Here is a 27,935-nt window from a genome sequence, read left to right on the forward strand (position 1 = left end):
ATAAGAGTCCAATCAGACTTCTATTACGCTCATAAACAACTCATAGTTTACTTCTTATATGAATGACTCCATTCAGCGTCATTAGTATGCATTATATATGGGATTGGAATTTCCCCATTCAGGGCGAATATCTGACGATAGGCATTTAATATAGGGTAGAATATTGGGAAGCCTTGTTGAAAAGTACGATATTGGAAATGGAAAATCTTAAGGGTGGGGCATACCGACGTAAGCGCTAATCGGAGGCATACGAAGGCTCGACACTCCCAACGGGGTATGCCGCGGATGCAATTAGTAGTAGCAATCAAAAAAGTACAAAATACTTACATATATTGGTAATATGCGTTAACTAACAAATGATTAAGCGAAGCGTCCATTAAAAGAAAGCGTCACTTCCAATTTACAAAGGGAGTAGCAAGGAATTTTATTTGAACGAAAATTTTTATAATATAAAATATGAATATCTCTCCTTTGGTTGCTGAACATTGGTACACATTTTACGCCATACCGGAGTCATAAAAGACTCCTATATGATCTTATTTCTGAGGCTCATATTTTTTACGTACATATTTCGGACTCATAACGGATTTCTTAATTATGAGGACTCTGAGAATGTTTGAGGGTTAGCTACAAATTTGTCATCTTTTTATTTTGATAAAGTAAAATAAATTTAATTTGTATATAAAAAAACCACATTTATTTCAATTTAACCAGAAAATGTCACAGAGCTCTTATCAACCACACAATTTAATTATACAAAAAATCCAATGCCGCATATCAATCTACATTATTAACATGGCCCATTGCGTAGTAAGTTTAGACTACGTCCACGACGTTCCACATCCCTACGTACACAATCATATTCACAACGATTTGCATGGGTGACCAAGTTAGTGTCACACACTGGATCATAGTTACGTGCACATGGACATAGTGCTCTCTCGGCTTTGGTTAATGTAGTAAGCAGGATGATGCTCAATAGCAATGATGTGATGAATTGTAAAAACTGCATTTTTTGTTTTTGCTTAATTTTCTATACTTTTATTTTATTAATTTGATAGTTCTTTTTGGTTATTTAAACGCGCGCTATTGTCCCTTTTTGAAGAAGTTCACTATAATGCTATCGAAAGATAACTGAAATTAACTTGCCTTGGGTAAATAATTTTTACTTGTGCAAATGCGTTTCATTCTTATCGCTCACCTAACCAGCATATGTGGACGTGTAAATACCCTGTAGGAATATAAGCATTCAGTTTTATAAATTTACTCATTCAAAAATACGTACCAAGTGTTTTATAAAAGGCTAATACTAATTTCACACAGACGGCTTATTGAATAATAAAGGCAATTTTCTACATTAAGACGCTTATTGAGCTCAATCTTCCCTACAAAATTCGAATCTATTATTATTTCATTAGTAGCTAATCGAATGCCTAATGAAGTCAAAAGCACAATGCAACTCTGTTGGCAGCGTTCCGCTTCCGTTTCCGTTTCTTAGTTTTCAAAGCAAATGTCATTGTCTGCATGGCGGAACGATACAAGGTGGCCGCATCGAACAGCTGATTATAACCTTTTTTATTTGATTTGATACATCAACTACCGGCGCAGTACGATTTTGACATTTGTCCATCGAATTTACAAGTACATGGAATTTTTTTTGTTTGTAGGTATGTCACCATGCTCCCACCTTGTATCGTTCCGCCATGATTGTCTGTCTCATCCTTCATACTAATCGAGCAGTTACTTCTGTGTGAAAGCAAAAAATTTACGATTTCATTAGCAGGTGAAATGAGATCATTAAGTTTCTGTGTGAAAACAGTATAATACTTTTAGAATAATCAATAAAAGTAAATAATACATCTCATCGTTGAACACTTGGTTAGTGTGGTTCCGATACCAACTTGTACTTCATAATGTATTCATATAAGAGGATCGAAAAACTAATCGATACCAAAATATGTATTGAGGGAATGTACTCGCTACTTACTCCTATCGTACTCATAAAAAGCTCAACGAAACTTATGGAAATTAATTCGTTACTTATTAAAGCAATTCGCTTATACTCGCAATTGTCTCATAAGCATGAAAACCACGCAAATGACAAGTTTGCATTTATGAGTATTCATGAGTTGCCTTTTATAAAAAAATTGGGTTATTGTGAAGCATATGTGCATTAGTTCATTTATTTATAACTTTTCAACGGTCAAAACATCTTAAGTAGGCCCAGTTTAAAGAGCACTCTATAGTGTGCACAGACACCTTACCTTTCCCATTTTATTTTAAATTTCATGTGAGTCTTGTTAAATGTACATACTATTTCTATATTTGCCTGTCGGTGATATTAATTCAAATGGACTTCGATTTATTTGTGCCAGCTAGTTTATGAGCGGAATTCAATATTCTCAAAATCGATTCTTTTTTACATAGCATTTTCTTACAAAAAAGGCTGAAACCCAAATTCAACGAACTGATTGCAGACCTGGTAAATCTATTATCGACCAGATTCTTACGATACGCTAAGTCCTGAAGAAGACTCAGAAATTATTCACATCTTCACCCGTATTTAGAATCAGACGAAACAGCGAAAATAGCCAAGACGACTAAGCGCCAATCAATAATTGCGATTTCTTCTAAAAAATCCCAAATGCTGGCCATTTTTTCGCAAACAACTTATGAGCGGAACACAATATTCTGTTTACTTACTTACTTACTTTCTTAATTAGCGCTTAACCGTTTAAACGGTTATGGCCGTTCAACAAGGCGCGCCAGTCGCTTCTTCACTGGCGCAAATTGGTCACACCAAGCGAGTTTTAATCGTTTTTACCTGGTCCTTCCTGCTCCTTCCTGGTCCGGAGTGGGGGCCGCCCCCTTCCTCTGCTTCCATAGGCGGGTTCCTATAGAAACACTTTCTTAGCCGAAGCGTCATCTTTCATTCGTATAACATGGCCTAGCCAGCGTAGCCGCTGTGTTTTAATTCGCTAGACTATATTATGTCAATGTTCTGTTTAAAACCTTTTTATATGATAACTAAAAATTGTATAATCTAGAAAATCTTAAAATACAACTATAATAAATATAGGAGGAATTATTTGACTTGAGTATTCGATGCCTTCATACGCTGCCCACGTAATCGATTCCCAAGAACGTACTTGAAACCTGGTAATTGACTTTGAAAAATAGTCAGCACTTAAGCAAAATACACGAGTGTGTATTCCTAGTTACTCATATCATCGAACGAAGTCTTCCTCGAAATTACCCAACATTCCGAGCCGTACACATCAGGGGAGCTATAATGAGAACCTTATAGAGCGTGATTTTTGTTCGTCAAGAGAGCATTTTACTCTTAAGCGTCTACGCTGTGCGTTTGATTTCTAGGCGGAACTAGTTGATGTCCCCGTCGAAACAAAGGCTGCCGTGACTGACTTGCAATTGACTTGTCCTTTGAAAATCATAAACTTTTGGAATAAATAGCCTAACAAGAAAAAAAATTGTATTTTAACCACACTACTTCTCCTTAAAGCAGTTCCATTTCCATCAGGGCATGTTATTACTGCAATATAAGCACCTGTGTCTAGAATGTGGGTGTTCAGTGTTAACTACTTATTACCACCTATTTAAATATCGGGTGTAATGAAAAATAACTGGTCTCATTTTTTTGCAATTAATTTGTTACCCAGTACAGTTTTGGCTGCATTAAATTCAATAGGCCTCATGCATAAAAATTGCCCATTACCTCAAACATGATTTTCTGAGTAGACGGAGTTTATTGAGACAAAAACAAATGCGAAAATTGAAAGATCAAAGTATATTTCTGTTAGTTGTCGCATTTTATGCTCAATGGGGATATTTCACAGCAAAATGAGTGATTTGTAAATGTTAACCCAAATCTCTTGATCTCTATAGACAAATTATTAGCTGATTTTGCAAGAACAAAACCAAGGAATCTCGCACTTTGTTTCTTAGAACTCCCGCGTGATTTATCTAAATTCAAGGTAAGCAACACCGATTCCCTATACAAAAGAAAGCGGATGTTGCCACAAAACCTAAAATTTTGGTAACACAACGGACCATTGTGGACTTCCGTTGAACTTACTAGAAAGGGCAGCTGAAACTTGATCTAACTCACCGATTAAACGAAGATTGCAGAATTAACGATTTCATAAAAAAAAAAATCTGATTGTTATTGAGTTATATTACTTTCCTCTCAAGAACTTTGAACCCTGTACGCAAATTTGTGGCTGCAGGGCATAAAACGTTTAGTAACCTGGAAAAAAGGGTAAAAAGGGGGACTTTTGCTTGCTAATATAAGGAAGGGGATTTTTATAATTTTATGACATAATGAAATTTAAAACTTGTCTGCTTGCAAATACTAGATATGGAAATATGAATAAAAACATACATATATCGCACGTTTTATAGACAGAAGCCATTCAATTAATATTAATTATTTGTCATTTTCTGAGCTTGAATAGAAAGCGCAATTTCTTTGCCGCTTATTCAGTTTAACAGCTGCTTAAATGGCAATAAGTAAATACACTTTACTAAAAAACCCATATAATGTAAGGAAGTTGAAGTTTATACACATCTCTGTGTTTTAACATAAATATAATAAAAGTAATAACTTGCAGCGATATTCAACTAGTAATCACCTTCATTACCATGGGCCGGAATGATCTTCCCTACTCTAGCTGAAACTTCTTCTTTATTTACGTTACAGACGCGCAAGAAATGTTAGTTGTATTGGTAATTTTTTTCTTTAGCTCACAACTGCTAAAACTAGTCCAAAAATATTGGGAGAGGTGTCAAAAGACGCGTTTTAAACCCAGGACCATGAATCCGGAAGCGGAAATTAAAAATTTTATTTCTATCAAAAGATATTTCCAAAAAAATGGCCCGGAGCGCTCCAAAACTGGTATCCATAGTATTTTTGCGCAGAACACCTTTCTATATTGGCGGCCTTCGGCCGCTCTTATAAAAAATTACCCTGGGTGGGTCAACACCGGTTTGGAGGCCAAAACTATATCCGCGTAAAACACTGTTACCCACAGTTTTTCTTGTGGGTACGACAAAATCATCAAAATTACAACAACCACATGAAAATTTTTAATTTTGTTTGCAAATATCTCCGAAAAGAAATAAAATTTCCAATTTCCCCTGTCGGATTCGTGTTCCTGGGTGCAAAGTGCGTCTTTTGACACCTCTCCCAATATTTTTGGACGAGCTGTAGCAGTTGTGAGCTAAAGTAAAGGATTGCCGTTGTATTATTCATTGCTTAACTAGATTATGAAATATTCAATCACATTTTTTAAGCCCATGTTGATGATGAGGAATGCACGAGATTTTCCGCTGTGTTACGTTCTCTTTAAGCATTTGACTTATTTTGACACCTTTTAATAGCTCTATCTAACTAAAGAACATATAATTGTTGTCATTAATAAATAAACACAAAAATTAGGCTGCATGACTTGGGAACTTGTCCTTTCTAAACTCTCCGTCAGCGTAGCCCTGATAGTTGTGTGATAGTTTTTGATCTGCTGCTCGAGACCACATGCATTCCAACAACATTTTTAATCAATTAAAAGTGATTCAGTGTTGCTTGGGTTCGATTTATTTTGAAGACATATTCAATAATACTCGAAACGATTATAGAATTTTATAATGTATGTAGGTATGCTGTTGCTGGGATGTTGATAATTTTCAAGTGTCAACTACAAAAAATTAATGACGAAAAGGAATAAATAAAATATAAATGTAAGGCGCGATAACCTCCGAAGAGATCTAAGGCCGAGCTTCTCTTCCAATTTACGTCGAGCTCCTCTTTTTTTTCCACAAATTGGCGGGATGGGACCTACTTGTTTTATGCCGACTCCGAACGGCATCTGCAGGGCAGATTAGTTTTCACTGACAGCTTTTCATGGCAGAAATACACTCGAAGTGCTTGCCAAACACTGCCGAGGGGCGAACTCGCTTAGAAAAAATTTTTTCTAATTGAAAAAATTTGTTTCTAAAACTTTTGATGTTGCTTTTCCCGGGGCGTGAACCCAGAATCTTCGGTGTGGTAGGCGGAGCACGCTACCATCAGACCATGGCGGCCGCACGAAAAGGGAGCTCAATATTTAAAAGCTGTCAGCAAGCTTATACTACGGTGCTCGTAATACCGTCATCAACAATACAACAATACTAGTTGTGTTATTTCTTTAAGATGATAGTAGAGAGTACATTCGAGAAGCAGAACTTAACCAGTATTAAAAGCGCCATAAATTCTATATCCTTTCTCCTTCTGCCTTGATAAGAAACGAACAAAGTGGGATAAGCGTAAAATATTGATGATGCAGTCCATCGCTCACATTTAATAATTATTAATAAATTATAATTAATAATAATTTTTTTCAAAGAAGTCAGATGCAGAATATCTTTAAGCTAGCAAAGCTTTTATTTAAAAATTCTACCACAATGTATTAACACTGTCACTTAACAGTTAGTTTTCTGTTAAGGAAAAGCTTATCGCTAGCTGTTATACTGGGCTAACTTTTGAAGCTTTTATAATATATATTACCATCAGCGATGCTTTTAGCAAAGCTAGAAAACTAGCGCTGTAGCTAAGTGAACGATTATCGGTATGTAAGTTCTTGTTATGTAAATATGTATATATTTCGCATCTACTTTGTAGATATAGTAACATGCAGAGGCCCACCAGCGAAAGCTGTTCCCTTTAGGGAAAATTTCTAGTTCAAAACTGGAGTGCTTCTAATGCATTCGTCACCACTACTAGTTCGACCTTTATCTCTTTTATCTCCTTACAACAGCCGACTTAAATAAGGCGTACCCGTTGCATTACCTACTTTATAGCCCTGAACGAGATACATATTTCCATTTTAAGACCAACTGTTGGCACTATTTCGATAGGTTGGAACTACATAGTGCAAAAATTTACAGTTTCTTTTATTGGTACCCTTTCGTTGGTACCGAACCAGACAGAAATTCTACATGTTGCTTCTAATACGATTTTATCCACTTTTTCGATAGTTACGAGCCATAAGAAGTGAGTCGGAAAGACTTTCAAATGTAGGGAAGGGAGGAATACTCATGGTCGAAGCTCCTCAAATAAATAGCTTGTTTATCAAAAATATTTCAAGTATGAAATATAAAAGTCCAAACTGTATATTTTGGAACTAGAGCAAATCTAGTTATTATCACTCTGTTATAACTACGTACTTTAGTTCTAGTTCTAAACCAGACATTTCTTTATTGACTCCTTTACTACAAAGTTCCAAATTAGTAGATTTATTTATTAAGTCTATGGTTTAGAAACCTTACAGACTAAAACTTACATAGATTATTAATTATATTGAAAATAGTACATATAAAGTTTTTCTTTAAATTCATTGCGATTTACAAATATATCTAAATTTATTTCTCTACATAACAAATTACATTCCGATAGCAGTCTGATAATTGGTTCATTTTGAGCATACCTGGTTTTGCAGAGGTCAATAGCAAATAAATCATGATGTCGTAAGTTTCTGGCTGGAACATTGAGTTTAATAGAACGCAATAAAAACGGACAATCAATAGTCCCACTGAGAACATCACGAATAAAAACTAAGCCAGATATCAATCGCCTACTGGCAAGAGTTTGCAGACTGATCAGTCTGCACCGCAGAACATAAAATCGAATAGGCATATTAAACCTAATACTGGATAATGCAAATTTTAGAAACTTTTTATACTCAGTTGAGCAGAGCTCACAGAGGATATTAACTTTGATTGGATAACGGTTGGTTGTACAGGTATAAAGGAATCGAGATAGATATAGACTTCCATATATCAAAATCATCAGTATCGAAAAAAAATTTGATTGAGCCATGTCCGTCCGTCCGTCCGTCCGTCTGCCCGTTAACACGATAAATTTGGTATGTGGATTCCTGGGCACTCATCTCAGATCGCTATTTAAAATGAACGATATCGGACTATAACACGCCCACTTTTTCGATATCGAAAATTTCGAAAAACCGAAAAAATGCGATAATCCATTGCCAAAGGCGGTTAAAGCGATAAAACTTGGTAGATGGGTTGACGTTATGACGCAGAATAGAAAATTAGTAAGATTTTGGACAACGGGCGTGGCACCGCCCACTTTTACAAGAAGGTAATTTAAAAGTTTTGCAAGCTGTAATTTGGCAGTCGTTGAAGATATCATGATGAAATTTGGCAGGAACGTTACTACTATTACTATATATGTGCTAAATAAAAATTAGCAAAATTGAATGAAGAACACACCCACTTTTTAAAAAAAAATTTTTTTGAATTCAAATTTTAACAAAAAATTTAATATCTTTACTGTATATAAGTAAATTAAGTCAAAATTCAACTCCAGTAATGATATGATGCAACAAAATACAAAAATAAAAGAAAATTTCAAATGGGCGTGGCTCCGCCCATTTTCATTTAGTTTGTCTAGAATACTTTTAATGCCATAAGTCGAACAAAAATTTACCAATCCTTCTCAAATTTGGTAGGAGCATAGATTCTGTGACGGTAGATAATTAATTGAGGATCGCACTGCGGCCATTGGTCTATTGTGCCCCCTCTATGACGGTAATTGTTCTCTGTGAAAATTGCGAAATCGGTTGAAGCCACGCCCTGTTTTTATACACAGTCCACCGTCCTTCCGCTCGGCCGTTAACACAATAACTTGAGCAAAAACCGATATATCTTTACTAAACTTAGCCAACGTACTTATCTGAACTCACTTTATCTTGGTATAAAAAATGGCCGAAATTCGACCATAACCACGCCCACTTTATCGATATCGAAAATTACGAAAAATGAAAAAAATGCCATAATTCTATACCAAATACGAAAAAAGGGATTAAACACGGTAACTGGATTGGTTTATTGACGCAAAATATAACTTTGGAAAAAACTTTGTAAAATGGGTGTGACACCTACCATATTAAGTAGAAGAAAATGAAAAAGTTCTACAAGGCGAAATCAAGAGCCCTTGGAATCTTGTTAGTGGTATTGCATATATAAATAAATTAGCAGTACCCGACAGATGATTTTCTGGATCACCTGGTCCGCATTTTGGTCGATATCGCGAGAACGCCTTCACATATACATCTAAGGGCCAATCGCTTTTAAAACCCTCATTAATACCTTTAATTTGATATCCATATCGTACAAAAACATACCAGAGTCACCCCTGGCCCACCCTAATGGCGATATCTCGAAAAGGCGTCCACCTATAGACCTAATGCCCACTCCCTCTTAAAATGCTCAGTAACACCTTTCGTTTGATACCCATATCGTACAAATAAATTCTAGAGTCAGCCCTGGGCCACCTTTATGGCGATATCCCTAAATGGCGTCCATCCATAGAACTATGACCTACTTTCTCTTAAAATACTCTTTAATACCTTCCATTTGATACACATGTCATACAACCACATTCCAGGGTTACCCTAGGTTCATTTTCCTACATGGTGATTTTCCTTATTTTGTCTCCATAGCTCTAAACTGAGTATGTAATGTTCGATTACACCCGAACTTAGCCTTCCTTACTTGTTTTGTATACGTTCAAGTCTATTGGAATGCACATCATAAAACGGATTCCAGATTATAGAAGCATATTCAAATTTGGACCTTACAAATGTACTAAACAGCAATTTTTTAGTATAAGGATCCTTAAATTCAGAACTATTCCGTCTAATGAAAGCTAGAGAGGAATATGCTTTAGGTATAATGTAATTCAAGTGATCAATAAACGTGAAATTCGAGTCAAAAACAACCCCAAGGTCTTTGATTTTGTAACTAGAACTGAGGACAGAGCCAGAAATAGAGTACAAAGATATGATTGGCAATCTAATTTTGTTGAAGGTGACCGAGCAGCATTTTTCGATATTGATCATAAGCATATTTCGATCACACCATTCCTGGAATTTGTTAACCTCATTTTGCATAATTTGAATATCAGAGAAGCTTGTTATTTTTTTTTTAAATTTTTAAATCATCGGCATAAAGTAGATGTTCACACAAGGAAAAAAACTTTGAGCAATCGTTGATAAAAAATAACAAAAAATAGAGGACCAAGGATACTACCTTGAGGAACCCCAGAGGTAGCTCTATATGAAAATGATTTTACGCCATCAACAACAACATAGTTAATTCTATCTATTAGATATGATTTTACCCATGACAAGAAAGTAGAATGAAAGCCAAAATTTTCAAGTTTTTTAATTAATAAGTCGTGAGACACTCTATCAAAAGCTTTTGACAAATCAGTATAGATTATATCTACCGGAGAGCCCTCAACAAAGGCTGAAAAACAAAAATTAGAGAAAACAGTTTGATTAGTGACCGTACATCTGCCCGGTATAAAACCATGTTGAGTATACGAAATATAGGGCTTAATAGCAAATGACAATTTAGAGCTAATGATAATTTCAAATAATTTAGCAATATTAGTAATTTTAGAGATAGGACGATAGTTCGAAACCAGATTCTTACTCCCACTCTTAAAAACTGGAGTAACAGAAGTCACTTTTCATTCATCTAAAAAATGACCTGACCTAAAGGACAAATAAAACAACATAAGTAGCGGATACACTATAGATGACGTGCATTTTTTGAAAAAAAAGCAGAGATATTATGAGCATCTAATTGCTTGGAGCATAGGTCTTTTATAGCTGCGAAAATATCATCCTCAGTTAAAACTAGGGAGCCAAAATCAAGCGAAGAAGCTAATTGCCCAGCACTAGAAGTATCAATCTGCACACAATTATCAACAGAATTAGACTTAAAAAATTCAGCAAACATATTTGCCCTTTCATTAGCGGTGCTTACACTCATGCCATTGTAAGACACTATGGACGGAATAACTGACGAAGAAAGTTTTGAATTTACAAAACTTCAAAAAGCCTTGGGATTAGATTTAATATTCATTTCAAACCCGAGTAAATAGAAGTTAAATGCTAACTGTTTAACGGAAGTGTTATAGCTAACATCGTGGTAACTGCATAATCAGATATTTGGGAGTTATATTTTCTGGTATGGATCTCGGAGGTCCTCGGAAATTATGTATTTAATAAAATTTATTGACATTTAACTCTAAAACTATAGCCAATCTTTGTAATTGGGGGCAAGCCAATATATTTAGAAGGCATGAATTATTAAGTTGAATTATGTATCAAAACATAGTTTGTATGTATGTATGTCTGCTTTTTTTACAGCTCACTGATTAAATACTTCATTTATATGTCATGAGTTAATCTATAATTAAGCATGTAAACTGTGAGAAGCGACAACAATAAGGTGAACGGAGAACTGAGAAAAAAAGCTTCCAGCACAAAGATAATGATGCTATAATAGATACTATTTATTCTTAGTTTCCAGTATATTTATTAGTTTTAAACAAGTGATAATATTTTTCACTTAAGGCACATGAATATTAATTTGTGGAGTACAGAAAGTGCATTTGTATATATGGGGCATTCCATCCCATTTCGACCAATTTTGAACCCGACCCCTTTAGAATTGGCTGACAGTTTTTCTTCTTTTTCTAGCTTACGAAAGACGTTTTTCAGAATTTTTTCAAATTTTTTCCATCCAACTCAAAAAAAGTTATGAATTTAAAAAAAAAACACCGTTTTTGTTTTTTCAAAAATTGACCGTTTGGGATCTTTTGTTTTTAAAAAATTTGTTTTTAAATAAAAATTTTAAAAGTTTTTTTTTTTAATTTTTCAGATTTTCGAGATTTTTCGAATTTTGCCATTTTTTTTTTCTCATAAAAACTTCAATCAATTCTGCAATCATCCCCACTAATCCCGGAGTGGGCCGATTTTTTTTTATATTTTTTTTATTTAATTGAAAAAAAAATTTTATATAAATAAAAATTTTTTTTTTTATCAATTTTATTTATATAACAAAAAAATGTAAGAAAATGATTTTTAATAAACGTAGATAAGTATTGAATACGAATGTGTGTATACCGGCCTAATGCAGCTGGACAGCGAAAGCGAGTCATTTTAATCGTAGATTACCATAATATATAAAGAAAAGAATACTTAAAAATCTTTTTTTTTTTCAATTAAATAAAAAAAAAATATAAAAAAAAATCGGTCCACTCCGGGATTAGTGGGGATGATTGCAGCATTGATTGATGTTTTTTATGAGAAAAAAAATGGCGAAATTCGAAAAATCTCGAAAAACTGAAAAATCAAAAAAAAAAACTTTAAAAATTTTTTTGTATTTTTTCCGAAAAGTACATTTAAAAACAAATTAAGAAAAAAAAAGATCCCAAACGGTCAATTTTTGAAAAAGTTATATCATTTTGAATACAAAAACGGTGTTTTTTTTTTTTAAATTCATAACTTTTTTTGAGTTGGATGAAAAAATTCTGAAAAACGTCTATCGTAAGCTAGAAAAAGAAGAAAAACTTTCAGCCAATTCTAAAGGGGTTGGGTTCAAAATTGGTCGAAATGGGATGGAATACCCCATAAATAAATAAATAAATAAATAAAGCTCACGATTTCTTCTGGAGCACAAGCGAAAACTTTCACAAAACCACAACTAAAAAACCCCGAAATATAAAGAATATTGCCAACGCAGCGACTGAATTGAAAGTCAAGAAGCTCGCGATATTACGAGTATTTCGAGATTCGAGAATCTCGCGAGAATAGAAAGTCGAGAAGCTCGCGAATATTATGCGTCAAATTTCTATTGATAGTCATATGTAAGAGCAACTGAACCTTAATCAGGTTATGCTACGCCTCACATTTTTAGAAATTTAACGTGCCCAACGCCTTTATTTAATTGTCTGATCAACGCCCTAGATTGATGAGAAGTGTGATGACTACTACCTAGGACCTAAATAATTATTTTCTAGCTTTTAGTATTATTATTACTTCATGTAAGTATTGTTTTCAATAAAACCGTTTAACATAAAAAAATTTTTTTTTTTATTTTATTTCAACATTGAATAGCAAATCAGCATCTATCTATACAAAACAAAATGTGCTATTGCAATGTTTTCAATATCAAATGTACAAAACTCTGAACTGGCATACAAAATTCTAAACTCCCTTACTATTTTTATAAATTTCATGAATGCTTAACATTAACTTCAAAATTGTAAGTCCCTGGAAGAGAAGAGATAGACCGACCACTAAGTAAACCGAAAAGATCAGGATGATGATCTGAAATAATTTAGCCATATCCGTCTACCTGTCGGTTCGCCTGTCCGTTTGAACGCAAGTTTCAGTGAAGTCGGTTTTTGAGATATCTTGATGAAATTCGATGAGCGGATGATTCTTGGGTGTCCTACTAATCATTTTTCGGAACCGACCGGATCGATCTACTTATCATATTTGTACATTCAACAACTATTTTTTCGGATAAGAGGGTTGTCGTAATATCTTCCTTATTTCTTTAGCCAGAAGCTTGAAATTTCATGCTAACATACTTCGTTGTCTGAAAAAATGTTCAAGATATACAACAGATTGTTCACATAAGAGGTTTTACGTCATTTCTTCCTCATTTTAACGTTTAGAAGCTTGAAACTTCACGGCATGCATTGCTGTTTAAAAAAAACCGTTACAAAAGGTCATATATAACATATTTATTCCACACAACTCATGGTTCATATTTAATGAATTTTTGAAAATTTATCAGATTATTGTTCATTTCCTTTCATGAAACCTATGAGTTCTTCGACACAACCAAAGACAGTCCCATTCTTGGTTGTTGTAAGTAAAATTGGGCGCACAGCTGGCTGAGAAGAGAAAAGGTAAAGATAGATGTAGAGAAGAGCAGAGGGGATATGGAGATTGAGAGAGCAAAAGTCGGAGAAGGTAACATGTATGGCAGGGGAAAAAGATGCGGAGAAAGGGGCAGGGGCAGGGAAAGCGAATAGAATGGTTGAGTGAGAGTAAAGCAAAGACAGGCTGAAAGTGGTACAGTGGGTTTGAGAAGGAAAGAAAGCCAGTAAGTGGTACAAGAAGAAAACGAGAGGGAGAGAAGAGGAGACAAGAAGTGAAGAGTCCAATAGGAAGATAATAAGGAAGAAATCGAAGAAATGACAGAGGCCGAGGGAGATAGACGGGTATAGAAGTAAAGTGATGGAAAAAGATAATGTGTGAGAAACCGGAAGAAGATGAAGAAGAGAGAGGTATGACAAAAAGAAATTTCTAAGCTTTCGCATGCATCAGGCCAACGTATGCTAAGACTGTAAGTTAATATAAAAACTTATAAAAGAGGTTATCCCGAAATATTCTTAGAAAATTGCCAAAATAAAGAGCCTAATCTAACTTCAAATAAACCAAAATGGCAACACTGATCTCAAAAGTCCTACATTGCATTGTATCTTAATAAAAGTAGTTTGCCAGTTGTAAGAAATATCTCATGCGTAGAAATAAATAAATATCTGTTTTGCTTTTGTCAAATTTTTCTTATCTTAGTCGGTTTTTGCACTTGCGCTGGTACGCTAAGCTATTAAAATGAGATTTTTTTATACGCTGGCAATATTCCTTGTGATTTTTGCTTTAATTACCAAATGTGAAGGAATTAATTGTCAGCCATGTAAAATACAAGAAGCGCGAAAAGTACATGGCAAAGAATTGCACAAGAAGACAGAACAAAATGGTAGAAGAAGAGAGATTTCAAGTGAGAGGAGTTCAAATTGATTCATGGATAATGGCACGATAGTAAAATTTACTGAGTGCAGTTAATTAAATCCCAGTTTCTTACATTTTTTGAAATGATTTTTAAATCAATTTAAATAAAAGATATTAATAATTTTGTTTGTAATATTGCATTAATTGAGAGTTCTTGTTCAACAAATATAATTTCTCAAAGCAAAAGTAGAGCTACACCTCACTCTTCTGTTATTGAATGCTGAGTAGTTTTAATTGAGAATTTCAATTAACAATTGTACAGAGAAACGCTGCAAATATCAACTACATACAGCACCGCACCTCCCATAAGAGAACGTTTTTATATTCATCAGAGTTTTAATTAAAACGTCACTCGTGTTCACACGCATACAAATGCAAGCTGTGAATATTCGCTAACAATTTATAATTAACACATTTAACGCTTTCCGCACACATGAGATAATTGAAACACATTTACGTAGATTTTTTTATGAATAAACAGCTTAGTGCCAAAAGCCGCAGATTCATATCACAATGACAATGATTTGTTTCATAAACAATATTAAAATGTGAAGAATAACAAAATAATTGGTAAACACTACCTTTATATACGAAAAGAGTAATGAGCGTTAGCAATGGGTGCATCATTTTTATTGTTTTTCTAATTTTTATAAAAAAAGTACAATATGACTTACTGTATACTGACTTTCACTGAAGCAAACCAAATAGGTCTTGTTTTCTTAAAGTAAAACACCCTTCCGAATAACAATTAACTTTAGAGCAGTCGATTTGCTTCAAATCTCTATCTTTAGCATGTTCTAAAAAAGTCACTTACAAATTTAACTACTTTAAAAACTGTATCAGTCCCAATAGACGAAAATGGTTCAGTAAAAGCTATTGGTTCAAAAATAACCTGTTCTAAAAAATTTCCTGTTATAAGAAAGTTATTTGTTCTTAATATAATACTTGCTTTAAAAAAGCAAAACCTTGAAAAAAAATTCTCAAAACAGTTAATGTTTTAAAAATTTATCAGTTCTAAAAGCTTAGCCGGTTCTAAAATAGGAGCTCGTCCCGATACGAGTTGAAAAAATTTTCTTACACTGTTACTTGTTCTAAAAAGTTGAAAATTTTCAAAAATTAAGCATTTAAAAAACCTTAGTTATTTTTAAAATTCTATCACTTCCAAAAGACGAAAAAAGTTTGCTCTTGTTCTAAAAAGTGATCTGTTCAAGAATTTAACTATTCTAAGAGGTTTCCTGTAATAAGAGAGTTATTTGTTCTAAATATGGTACGTGCTTTAAAAAGCAAAAGGTTGAAAAAAAAATGATTAAAGACAGTTGCATGTTTTAAAAAATTACCAGCTCTAAAAGTGTAACCTGTTTCGTGTTCGAAATAACTACCTGTTCTAAAAAAGTTACCAAAAATATTAAAAAATAGTTACCATTTAAAAAAAGATTTTCGAAAGAATCACCTGATCTAAAAAAGTTACCACTTCTTAAAAAGCAAAGGGATCGAAAAAATTCCGTATTTTACAAAGACTAACTCTGAGTAGCATTTTCTTAAACAGTAACTTCTTCTAAAAGAGTTACCTGTTCAAAAAAAAATTGCGTGTCCAAAAAAAAAAAAAAAATACGAATTAACAAAAAATGTCTTATACTGTTACATGCTCTAAAGAACTTACCACTTATAAAAAAGTAAACAATTTCATAAAGTTTTTTTTTTTTTAAGTAACCTAACCAGTTCTAGAAAATTGAAAGATTTGACAAGATTTACTTGCTCTAAAAAAGTTACCCGTTCTGAACGAGAAAAAAGTTACTTGTTCAAAAATATTACCTATTCTAAAGGAGTGACCTGTTCTAAAAAGTAGCCCGCTCTTAAAAGTAAACTTTGCTAAAAAATTAACTAGTTTTAAAAATATATCGCAAAACAATAATTTGTTCTAAAAAGTCACTGTTATAAATAATCTGTTCTATAAAATTAGCTAAAAAAATTTACTGATTAAAAAAATGTTTCGAAAAAGTTATATGTTCTAAAAAAAATACCAGTTCTGAAAAGGAAAAATTATAAACAGTTACCTGTTTTAAAAATGCAACCACTTCGAAAAGAGCAAATTTCTTGAAAAAGCTCCTTGTTCTAAAAATATTACCTCTCCTAAAAGAGTAACGAGTTTCTAAAGAGTAACCTGTTCTAAAAAAGCAACCTGCTCAAAAAATATCCAAAGAAAGGTACAAGTAAAAAAAATCCCTATTATTGTTACATGGAAAGATACGAGTAAAAAAAGTGTCCAGTATTGTTACATATTCGAAAAAAGATAATAGACTTTCAAATATGTCTTATTGGAGTCCGTTCTCAGTGCCATGCATCTACCTTACCAAAAAACTATTTCAAAATGCATCAAATTGCCTAATTTCGCAAGAATCTTCCTAACAGCTTCATCTATGCAGCATCTTTTGGAAATTTTTCCTTATATTACATATTTTCATCGGATTCTGAACTTAACATCAAATGTAAAACTACCTAGCTCCTTAAAACAGCTTTAAATCCCTAGACAAGTGCGCCACCTAACGATTTTTCCCATTTTTACTGCATTGTTGATTGATTCTGAACTTTCTGTGCCAATTTTCTAGTCCATAAAATTTCGCCAATTCATTTAAAAATCAAACGCAAAATTCCTTACGACAGTTTTAAAACCCCAAATGAAGGCGCCACGATTTTTTTTTCTATATATTGCATTGTTAGTGGGTTCAGAACTTTATTCAAATATCTACGGAACGTACCTTAAAAATAAATGAAGAATTAAAAAATCTATGGCAGAAATAGTCAGAAAAACAATATTGCGGTTTAATATAAAGGTAGGAGTAAGAATAAGTTTAGAAGTAAGTATAACCTATGTACATATATATATATATACCCAGTGGTGAGTTTTCAGATTCTTCTCTAACTGAAAATCTGTGTCTGAAAAACATGTGACTAGTACTGCCGTCCAAATAAAGAATGTGATTATCTGCATTTTTTTTTCAAAGATTAGTCATTTTCATCTCATCTTTATACCGACATTCGAGTGTTCTGTCTTTCCGGATGACCGATTAAAGTGACACGACTTGAATAGAGCGGTATTTATATAATTTTCGAAACGTAAGCAGTACCTCGCCTGTACTTAGGAAAGGATTAAGGTCAATATATTTCCAAAATTTTTTGGAGCTGCTATGCAGCTTTTCGTATACACATGCAATTAATCAGGACGTGGGAGTTGGAGTCGAAGAGTAATATGGAAAGTTAAACTGAAGTAGTGAAAGAAGGAGAAAGATAATACAAATGAGAAGATAGCAGGAAAGGGAGCAATAGGGAAGGGAGAACCCATTTCCAGACCGTGTATGTATGTTTTATATACATAAATATCGCTCCATTCAATCATTTTCTATTACGTATAGACAGTTTAGCAAAATGCTATAGACCACCACATCTGGGTATAGCAAATTTAAATGCAAGAAGAGCACTCGACACTTACACTTACACATAGTCGATGAGCTGTCCCAATAACGCCTCATTAACTTACAAACGCTTTTAGACGATTCGTTCGCCGTAGCTTTAATTTAGTTTCAATTCAAAGCGCAACCCGTTCGTTTGCTTTAAATTTACGTACAAACGCAGAAAATCATAATATTTTTTAAATTGAAATATCTACAACCACAACAATAAGCAAAACGCTAGTACGCTTTTCAATCATGAAGTCCTTTTCGTTATTATTTCTTCTCCTAATTTGCGTGGCTGCATTCGTCACCGTTACACAAGCATCATACTGCTCGTGCGATCTAACAAAGAAGGAACAAATCTGCGGCTCAAATGGCATTACCTATAAAAATGTTTGTGAGTTTGAGTGCACCCAAAGGGATTACAAGAGATTGGGACGTATATTGAATAAGGCCAAAGCGGGTCCTTGTTAGATGCTATATACAAAGAAAGAGTATGTATGTATGTATGTAGCTGGTGATTGTGGAGTTAAACAGTGAGGCGGCAAATAAAATTTTTTACATACATACATACATATATGCTAGATACTTGTTAAATGTGTTGTGTGGAAAGCTGGCAGGTGACAACCAAAGTGGAAGTTGATTGTAACGTAAAGTGGCAGCATATTTTCAGGATGTCTTGGTGTTTTAACACCAGGAAATTATTTCAAGAAAAATGTTTATCTAGTTACAGTTATGTAGTATTTTCAAAACTATATGTTTGTGTGAAGTTATATTTGCAAGATACCAAAATATATATTTTAATTTACTAAAGCACTTGTCAGTAGCAGTTAATGTTGATACATACACAGATATTTATGTAGTGAAGCTATTTTTGGAAATAAAGTGATTGTTCTTAAAAAGAAAATGATTAATAAATAATAAAAATCTTATCTGTTGTGTTTGAATTCCATATAGTAATATATAACACAGTGAAACATATTTATATAATAAAGCGGACTTCGTACAAATCATTTCCGCTGAAGATAGCTGTAGTCCAGAACGTCTGGATCATCTTTTATTTGCGTTTTAAGATTAGGAGGTGGCAAGGGGTCTTTGGTCAACTTGTAAGCATTCTGGGAGAGTTACAATTTTGATGTCCTAGAAAATGTATATCATAGTATAAAGCTTAAGATTTCATACTAATATTTAAACTCTCCACCATTAGACCTTCCATTGCCTGCGACGATTTTTGAAATACCCTGTAAGAGCGTCTTTTCAGCCCAATGGATCTATGTGAGAGTCATATAGGGAGTTGCCACTGGCATAAAGAAATCATTTATCGCTGATGTTTCTGGTGAATCCTACCAGCGAAGGTGTTATACAGACTCATATATAAAAGTCATGGTATGTATCCAGTCCACATCTTTGTTGAGTTTAAATATTTGAAGAGCTCTACACGGTTTGAGATTGCAGTTTAAGCTGTGGCACCAAGTTCCAATCTCATCCGTGAAGTGTGTTAATTCTATTCACTCTAATATTGGTTGAAGGCAAAACTTTGTAGAAATGCCTTTGTGATGTCATATACCAATTCACGCCGAACTAGCTCATGGGCCCCTTTTTACTGATATAAGAGAAAAATTGCAAAATTGCACACGACAACAGTTGGGATGGGTTAAACATTCCGGTTAATAAAAATCTCGGATAGATTGAATGTGTTCATAGTGTTACCATAACTTGTTCGACGACCCCAATTAGGTGCCAGAAGGCAGCGTTCAGTTAGTATGCCCAACGCGAGACGTAAGTCTTCTCTTTTCAGAGATATGAGCTACTTTGTAATATCGTAGGATTTTCACTTTATCGTAGAAATTTTGTAGCCGCGTTTCCTTCCAACTTGATAGATTATATGCAACTTCTGTCTTCTTCCAAACTGATAGGGACGCCTGCTGTTGAATCGGCGAGTGCTTCAATCTCCATTGCCATGCAGATCCGACTCCTTCCGTAAACCCTAGGTATACACTTTTATAGTACGTTTTTCCATTTCTTTACCCTGACGCTAATCCACAAGATAAGTTGTTGCCTCAAGATCGCTTTAGAAGCTCTGTAATAGGACCATATATACCGTTTGCCAAATATTAGCTGGCGCTATATTTCTTCGGCCATACGGCCTGCACTTAAGCCGCCCCGATGAATTAAGCCTTGTGGCAATGGCTAACGCATTTTTTGGGCGTTAGGGCTGCATGCGGGATGTGTAGCGTAGAAATGTTATAACGATCATTTATAATCTAGTTTTTTTGTAAACACTCTTTTTTAGAAAAATGATTTTTCGATTAGAAAATAACTTTTAAGCGAGGTCGTCCCTCGGCAGTGGGTTAAAAAACGTACTGCGTATATTTCTTTTACGCGTACATTCATCTGCTTGCAAACTACATTCGGAGTCAGCATAAAACATGTGCCCGTCTCGTCAGCTTGTAGGAAAAACTAAAAAGTAGTACGACGCAAATTGGAAGCTTGGCCTAAATCTCCTCGGCGGTATATAGTGCCTTGTATTTTTGCGTTATTTTCCTATACGTAGTTAAGGGGTTTACTGTATATAAAGAGATGAGGTGAAAGCCTTCATTCATCAAATCATTGCAAGTATAACAATGCATGAATCATCATATTTATTTTTTACAAACTTTAGTTTTTAATAAATACATTGTCATCAACATCTACAAATGTAAGCACCTTAACTGACAGCAAAGCTAATATTAGAGCGAAAAACGGTTGACTAATTAGCAAGAAACTCTTTTACTTTTTTATAACCGCTGTACTTGTACACAGGAAATTATAACTTTGATTGGATAACGGTTGGTTGAACAGGTATAAAGGAATCGAGATAGATATAGACTTCCATATATCAAAATCATCAGTATCGAAAAAAAATTTGATTGAGCCATGTCCGTCCGTCCGTCTGTCCGTTAACAAAATAACTTGGGTAAATATTGAGGTATCTTCACTAAATTTGGTACAAGAGCTTATCTGGACCCATAATAGATTGGTATTGAAAATGAGCGCAATCGGATGATAACCACGCCCACTTTTTATATATATAACTTTTAGGAAAACACAAAAAACCTGATTATTTAGTAAATAATACACCTAGAATGGTGAAATGTGACGTGTGGACTGATGTTGAGACTCTTTAAAAAAAATATTTAAAAATGGGCGGGGCAGCGCCCACTTGTGATAAAATCAATTTTACAAATATTATTAATCATAAATCAAAAATGTACGAGATCGGTTGAAGACCACCCCCCCCCCCCCCCCACTTTTGTATAAAAGATTTTTAAAAGGGTCGTAGATGAAAATAATAAGCTATATCTTAGCGAAAAAGAGCTTTGTATCAATAGAATTTTACTTTCTAAATTGAATTATGGCATTAAATTGGAAAACACTAAAATTTTTGAAAATGGGTGTGACACCGCCCTTTTTTTGTCTAAGCAATTTTCAATGTTACTGGAGCCATAACGCAAGATAAACTTACATACGGTAACAAAATTGGGTTCACATATCTTATCTTATCTTATCTTATAACTTTAAACGAGCAATTCTTGTATATTTGTATGTTGGTATAGCCGAACGATCTCCGGAACCGCTCAACCGATTTAAATGAAATTTGGCAGGGAGTTAACGTATCACCTTTTAAGACCTTCTACCTAGGTGTTGCCACTCAGAATGTTTCACAAGGTTGCCACCTATTAGAAATACAAAAAAATTGCATGGGATATGCCCATATGGGTATCAAACGAAAGGTATTTCACTCCGCATTACAATAGGTACATTTTTGAGTAAGGTTGCCATTTAGGGTTGCCACCTATTCGAAATAAAAAAAAATTGCATGATATATGCCGATATGGGTATCAAACGAAAGATATTTAACTCCGGATTACAATAGGGACATTTTTGAGTAGGATTGCCATTTAGGATGGCCACCTATTAGAAATTAAAAAAAAAATTGCATGATATATGCCGATATGGGTATCAAACGAAACATATTTCACTCCCAATTATAATAGGGAAATTTTTGAGTAGGGTTGCCATTTAGGGTTGCCACCTATTCGAAATTAAAAAAAAAAAATGCATAAGATATGACGATATGGGTATCACACGAAAGGTAATTCGCTCCGCATTACAATAGAGACATTTTTGAGTATGGTTGTTATTTAGGGTGAGGTAGTTAGACGAAATAGTACTCTACTTACTCATATTCTATTAAAACTTTAAAGGAGAACATTAAAGTTAAAAATCTTCGTAAAAAAATCTTACACATGATTCGATTTAATTTTCGTAATTTCACACACGCTAATAAAATTGAAATGCAATATCAAGGCACCGTGGCAAATTCTAGCAAAATATATTTAAATGCATATTTTTGGCAAATTTGAAATGAATAATTGCAATTTCTCACAGATTACTATTAGAAAGATTTCTTAACATAGCAAAAAGATATCTTTTCATGGTAATTTGCTACCGTTGAACACTAGAGGCATACGTTCAATTTGAAAACGACATCTAACCATGTAACTACTTACCAACAGATGGCGCTTAGAGAAGTAATTTGACACTTATTTAAACTAACTGATAGTTGTCATTCGTAAAATTTACAAGTTTTTAGAACGTAACAAATTGTGAGACTTTCATAGTGTATAACTTAAAAAAATTTTTGAAATTAATAATTCGGCGCATGAAGATTCTCGACCTAAATAACTGAGTTCTCGATTTTACTAATAGTCATAACAATCGCTTATACTATTACCCATTTCAAAATTTTCATTCCAGTTCATTTTGCGGTTAGTGGTTGATATGCTTTTGAAATCCATTTTTAAAGAAATCAAATATTTCGGATTTCGCGATTTTTTTTTTTCTCATAAAAAACTTCAATCAATTCTGCAATCATCCCCACTACACCCAGAGTGGGCCGATATTTTTAATTTTTTTTTTTATTTAATTGAAAAAAAAAACTTTAACAATTTTTATGTATTTTTTTCGAAAAGTGCATTTAAAAACAAATTTAAAAAAAAAAAAAATTACAAACAGTCAATTTTTGAAAAAGTTATAGCATTTTGAAAAAAACACTGCTTTTTTTTTAATTCATAACTTATTTTGACTTGGACACCGTTTTTGTTTTCAAAATGCTATAACTTTTCAAAAATTGACCGTTTGGGATCTTTTTTTTTTAATTTGTTTTTAAATGTACTTTTCGGAACAAATACCAAAAAATTTTAATTTAATTTTTAAATAAAAAAAAAATATCGGCACACTCCGGGATTAGTGGGGATGATTGCAGAATTGGTTGAAGTTTTTTATGAGAAAAAAAAAAAAAAAAAAAATAGCGAAATTCGAAAAATGTCGAAAAACTGAAAAATTACAAAAAAAACTTTAAAAATTTTTTTGTATTTTTTCCGAAAAGTACATTTAAAAACAAAATTAAAAAAAAAAAGATCCCAAATTGAAAAATTCTGAAAAACGTCTTTCGTAAGCTAGGAAAAGAAGAAAAACTTTCAGCCAATTCTAAAGGGGTCGGGTTCAAAATTGGTCGAAATGGGATGGAATACCCCATATGTATTATTGCGCAGCCTTGTAACACTATTAAGCACTCAAAACAAACAACAACAGCATTTAAAATGTAGAGCTGGGTATGTAATGTTCAGTTTCACCCGAACTTAGAAACTTAGACTTCCTTACTTGTTTTACTGTACATCAGTATTAACTGAATTAATTAACCTAAGTAGCCAAAAAACAAAACGCATCTAATTTTAATTAGTATAATTCTATTCCGAAAATAAAGCTACTTGTGGAATAAAAACATGCTCAATGCTCCAGAATTTGTGTTTTGTACGTTATATATCCCGTTATATATATGCAACTATTCGACGCAATATTGCCGTAAAGGCTGATTTCCTTATCACTGAAGTGCAAGGCTTGTTTGGGAGCAACGGATCCAATACCTGGAGAGGAAAATAGAGAAAGCAAAGACTAACAGCCGTTGGCTGTGCTTAGGCAGCACAACACACTATAACGTTCTTTGCAGGTGCAATATTAATGCGAGATGTTAAAGAATAATAATTTTAAAAAATTCTCTAACAAAATATATACTTTTTTTATTTTAACTTATATAGTATTATATCTGTTTTAGTCTAAACACACATATTTAATAGTTTAAATGAATCGATAACTTGAAAAAATTTTTCGGAAATCGAATTTACACATTCTGAAACTTAATTAAGTATTCTGAAATCCAATTCCCATTTCTGAATTTCTATTAATACATTCTGAATACCGTCTATTCTATGAATAACTATCCTTAAATCCAAATGACAATTTCTGAAATCCAGGCACCTATTCTGAAATAAAATTGCCCTTTCTGATTTTAATCTGGAAAAGGTGTAGTAGTGAACTATTATTACTTTTTTTTTAAATTCTCTGGGGAAAATAGTAATTAGTGATAGGAATTTCTGGTTCAGAGCAAAATATAAAATACCAAAAAATAACTACTTAAAAAAAAAACCTGGCCACGGAGACAATTTCCACTGCATAGAACATTGCAATGATGAATCCACCACATTTGAAAGCAACCATTAAAATTTTTAATTGAGATACCTGCAACAAAAACTATATATTTACGCCTTTAACTAAAAAACACTTTTCAATCATGAAGTCCATTTCGTTAGTATTCTTTCACTTGATTTGCGTTGCTGCATTTATAACGGTCACACGAGCAATATACTGTCCATGCGATCTATCCAAGAAGGATCCACAGTGCGGCACAAATGGTATGACCTATAAAAATCATTGCGAGTTTGAGTGCACCCAAAGGGCTTACCACCAGTTGGGACGTAAATTGCTAGTAGCCCATCGGGGTCGTTGTTAGGTGCCTATATACAAAGCAAGAGTATGTATGGAATGTGTTTGGTGTTCGACCAGTGCAAGTATTATTTCTATGAAAATTTGCACCTCGTTCCAGTGAATTTTTTGTATATATGTATGCATAATAGTATCCCCAAATAAATAAAAATACATTCCAACATAATTTTGGCACTTCAAGTTTATAAATATATTGGTTCACGTAGCCCAATTATTTTTAGAAGAAATGGGAATTAGGCATTTTTAATAAATAAAAAAAAAATTTCTCCAGAATATTGAGCTTATGGCAGATAGATCAAAAATCATTGGTCTATTGCAAAAACGCGCAGATTTCTGGAAGGTTATACAAAAAGTTCAAGCATGGGGTGAGAGTGGTCACTGATTCTCCCATACTATTGCCTAGCCCTATGCAAAACCGTAAAGCTCTTCTGGCGTAGTTAAGTCACAATTACAAACGTCTGGATATCCGGACAAACATCCACACTTTCGTATTTATAATATTAAATAAAAAGATAAGATAAACATTGATGTAGTTCTTCTGCTAAGAAGTAACGAATAAAATATTACACCAAGTTGCAATTATCAGCAGATTTGCCGAAACTAAAACAGTATTAAATTGTGAGCCTTTCAGTATGCCATCAATGAAAAGGTATGTGACCATCAACCGATTTGCTTAGTTTTCTTAGTAACGGTAGAAAGTTTACCAATTTCCATCTAATTGCCCTTATGAAGGTGCGAGTGATTGCTCTTCGAAAACAAAAGAATTTCTATACCGAAAAGTAGGTAGTGCTACGCCTAATTGCTTATATCAACGCAAATAAGTCAAGCATTTAAGAGCAATACTTTTTTTAAGAAATACTGGCAAAATATGGGCGAGGGCCTCAAGAGAATTTCGATCACTTTGCGCTGGCTTGTACCTGATTTGATGGCAGTCTTGAGAGAAATTCCTGGGCGGAGCGCCTTCGTCCATTCGCATAACATGACCAAGCGAGCGAAGCTTTTGGGCACTACATTCATATCTTGGTAAAGCTCATATAGCTCATCATTGCCAGAAATCTTCCGGAAAACTTTTCGCTCGAATACACTAAGGGTCATTTCATTTTACCTCGAGACCGTTTATGATTCTTAGTAAAGGTATTATGGCGATTTGTACAGCGTGATTTTTTCTTTGAGAAAGATGATTTTACTTTGTAAACGCCTACTCAGTCTTAAGAAGGAATTGATTTTTGGGAAGAGTTATTTTGCATTTGATTTCAACGCTGAAATTTTGTTCGCCAACCATCGTTACCAGATAGACGAAGTGCTTCACAATCTGAAATTATAGCTCTCAGCATGTAGAGACCAATGCGTGGATTCCTTTCTCTTATGACAGCTTCGTTAAGTACTTCGCTTTGTTGTCGCTGTTGTTGTATCGATAAGGAAACTCCCCGAAGGCTTTGGGGAGTGTTACCGATATTGATAGTCCTTTGCCGGATGCAGATCCGGTACGTCGCGGTAACAAACACCGTTATGGCACCAGCCTGACCATCTCGGGAACGATTTAGTATGACCACATGAAACCTTTAAGGCCATACCGCCTTCCCACCCCCTAGATCCATGAGGAACTTGGAATCGCCAGAGCCTCGGCTGTTAAAGTAACAGTATTTGCCACGGGTAGATGAGGTTGACAATTGGGTTGGAGAAGCTATATTTTGCGCCTGCAACACCTTGGAAGTGTTGCGCTACACAACCCCTTAAATAAATTTGGTAGTTTAGTCGCCCCTTACGACAGGCATACCTGCCGAGGGTATATTCTAAGCCCACTGGGAGTACTTCACCTTGTCCTCGTTTAACACAAAACTCATTTCTTTACTTTTCTTTGCGTCCTTAAAGTTTGCTGCGTTTCTTGTTGCATGTATAGATAGAGTCTTTAGATTTGGAACATAGTACAGTAATTGATTACATTGCAACCTGAGGTAATTGAAAAATGTATACTCGATTAGGATTCTTGAGGTCAGTTCTTAAACAATTTTCAAATAATCTCACCTAGAGCAAGTCAAAGGTCAATAAATATAACTGCGGACCTAACTTTGATGGGGTATATTAAGAAAATCCATATAGAAAAGTTGAAACCTTATACTTAGTTGTGGGCACTGTGATAATACTATAAAAGGAGAAAAAATGTCCCCTAGATGGCGTATCGGTTTAGATGAATTAAAAACGGCAGTCACCGTGGCAGAATGGTAGCGTGCTCAGCCTACTACACCCCCTCGGCAGATGTTTGGCAAACACTCTGAGTGTTTTTCTTCCAGATTCTCAGTGAAAATTCATCTGCCTCGCATAATCGGAAATTTGTAGGAGTTACTTAAATTTCACCAAGTTGTGATAGGTGCCGATCGGGGATAAAATATGTCAATATGAGTGTTTCTGAAGCAATAAGAAGCCGTTAAAGAGAGTCCCATGTTTACATGAATCATCTTGTTTATCTATTTATTACTTACGTATATATAGTTCATAAACAAATGAATATTATTTATAACAGCTACTTAATTAGCTTAACGGACAAAGGTAGTAAGATATCATGAAAAAGGTGGACCAAATAGCAAACGCTTAACCATGAAAATTTCGTGACTTAATCAACTTAATAACTCGTCATTAAAAAACAAAAATATTCGCATTGTAATTAGTGTATTCTATTCTTAAAAGAATGCTAATTCTGGGGCATAACCAGTACTAATATTATGCACATCTATTTATGAAAATGCACGAACTGTAAGCTAGCAGTGAAACCAACTAGTTGTGAGCCACCTTATGACTAGTCTGATTTATAACCCAAATGGTCAGCAACCTGTATTTTTCTCACTAAAAAACCATTTGCCAAATTTGGGACATTCTTACCGCGTATCGCAGCACAGTACTAGTTCTAATTCTGTCCACTCTCAGCGTTTTA

General features: G+C 34.0%; 2 protein-coding genes across 4 annotated transcripts in view; both read right to left on the reverse strand.

Moving 5' to 3' along the window:
* Pde1c (Phosphodiesterase 1c) overlaps positions 1–27,935 on the reverse strand; it is a 704,757-nt gene that overhangs the window by 399,302 nt on the left and 277,520 nt on the right. The window lies entirely within an intron of this gene.
* LOC137242747 (serine protease inhibitor Kazal-type 2) lies at positions 670–1,140 on the reverse strand. Its single transcript, XM_067769999.1, has one exon. The coding sequence runs from the start codon at positions 1,010–1,012 to the stop codon at positions 791–793; it is 222 nt and encodes a 73-aa protein (XP_067626100.1). The 5' UTR covers positions 1,013–1,140; the 3' UTR covers positions 670–790.

This window comes from Eurosta solidaginis, chromosome 2, assembly GCF_040869045.1.
Source record: "Eurosta solidaginis isolate ZX-2024a chromosome 2, ASM4086904v1, whole genome shotgun sequence".
Taxonomy (NCBI): Eukaryota; Metazoa; Arthropoda; class Insecta; order Diptera; family Tephritidae; genus Eurosta; species Eurosta solidaginis.

Bases quoted from the DNA above. Each gene is read 5' to 3' on its own strand.
- LOC137242747 (XM_067769999.1), bottom strand. From the start codon at position 1,012: ATGCAGTTTTTACAATTCATCACATCATTGCTATTGAGCATCATCCTG.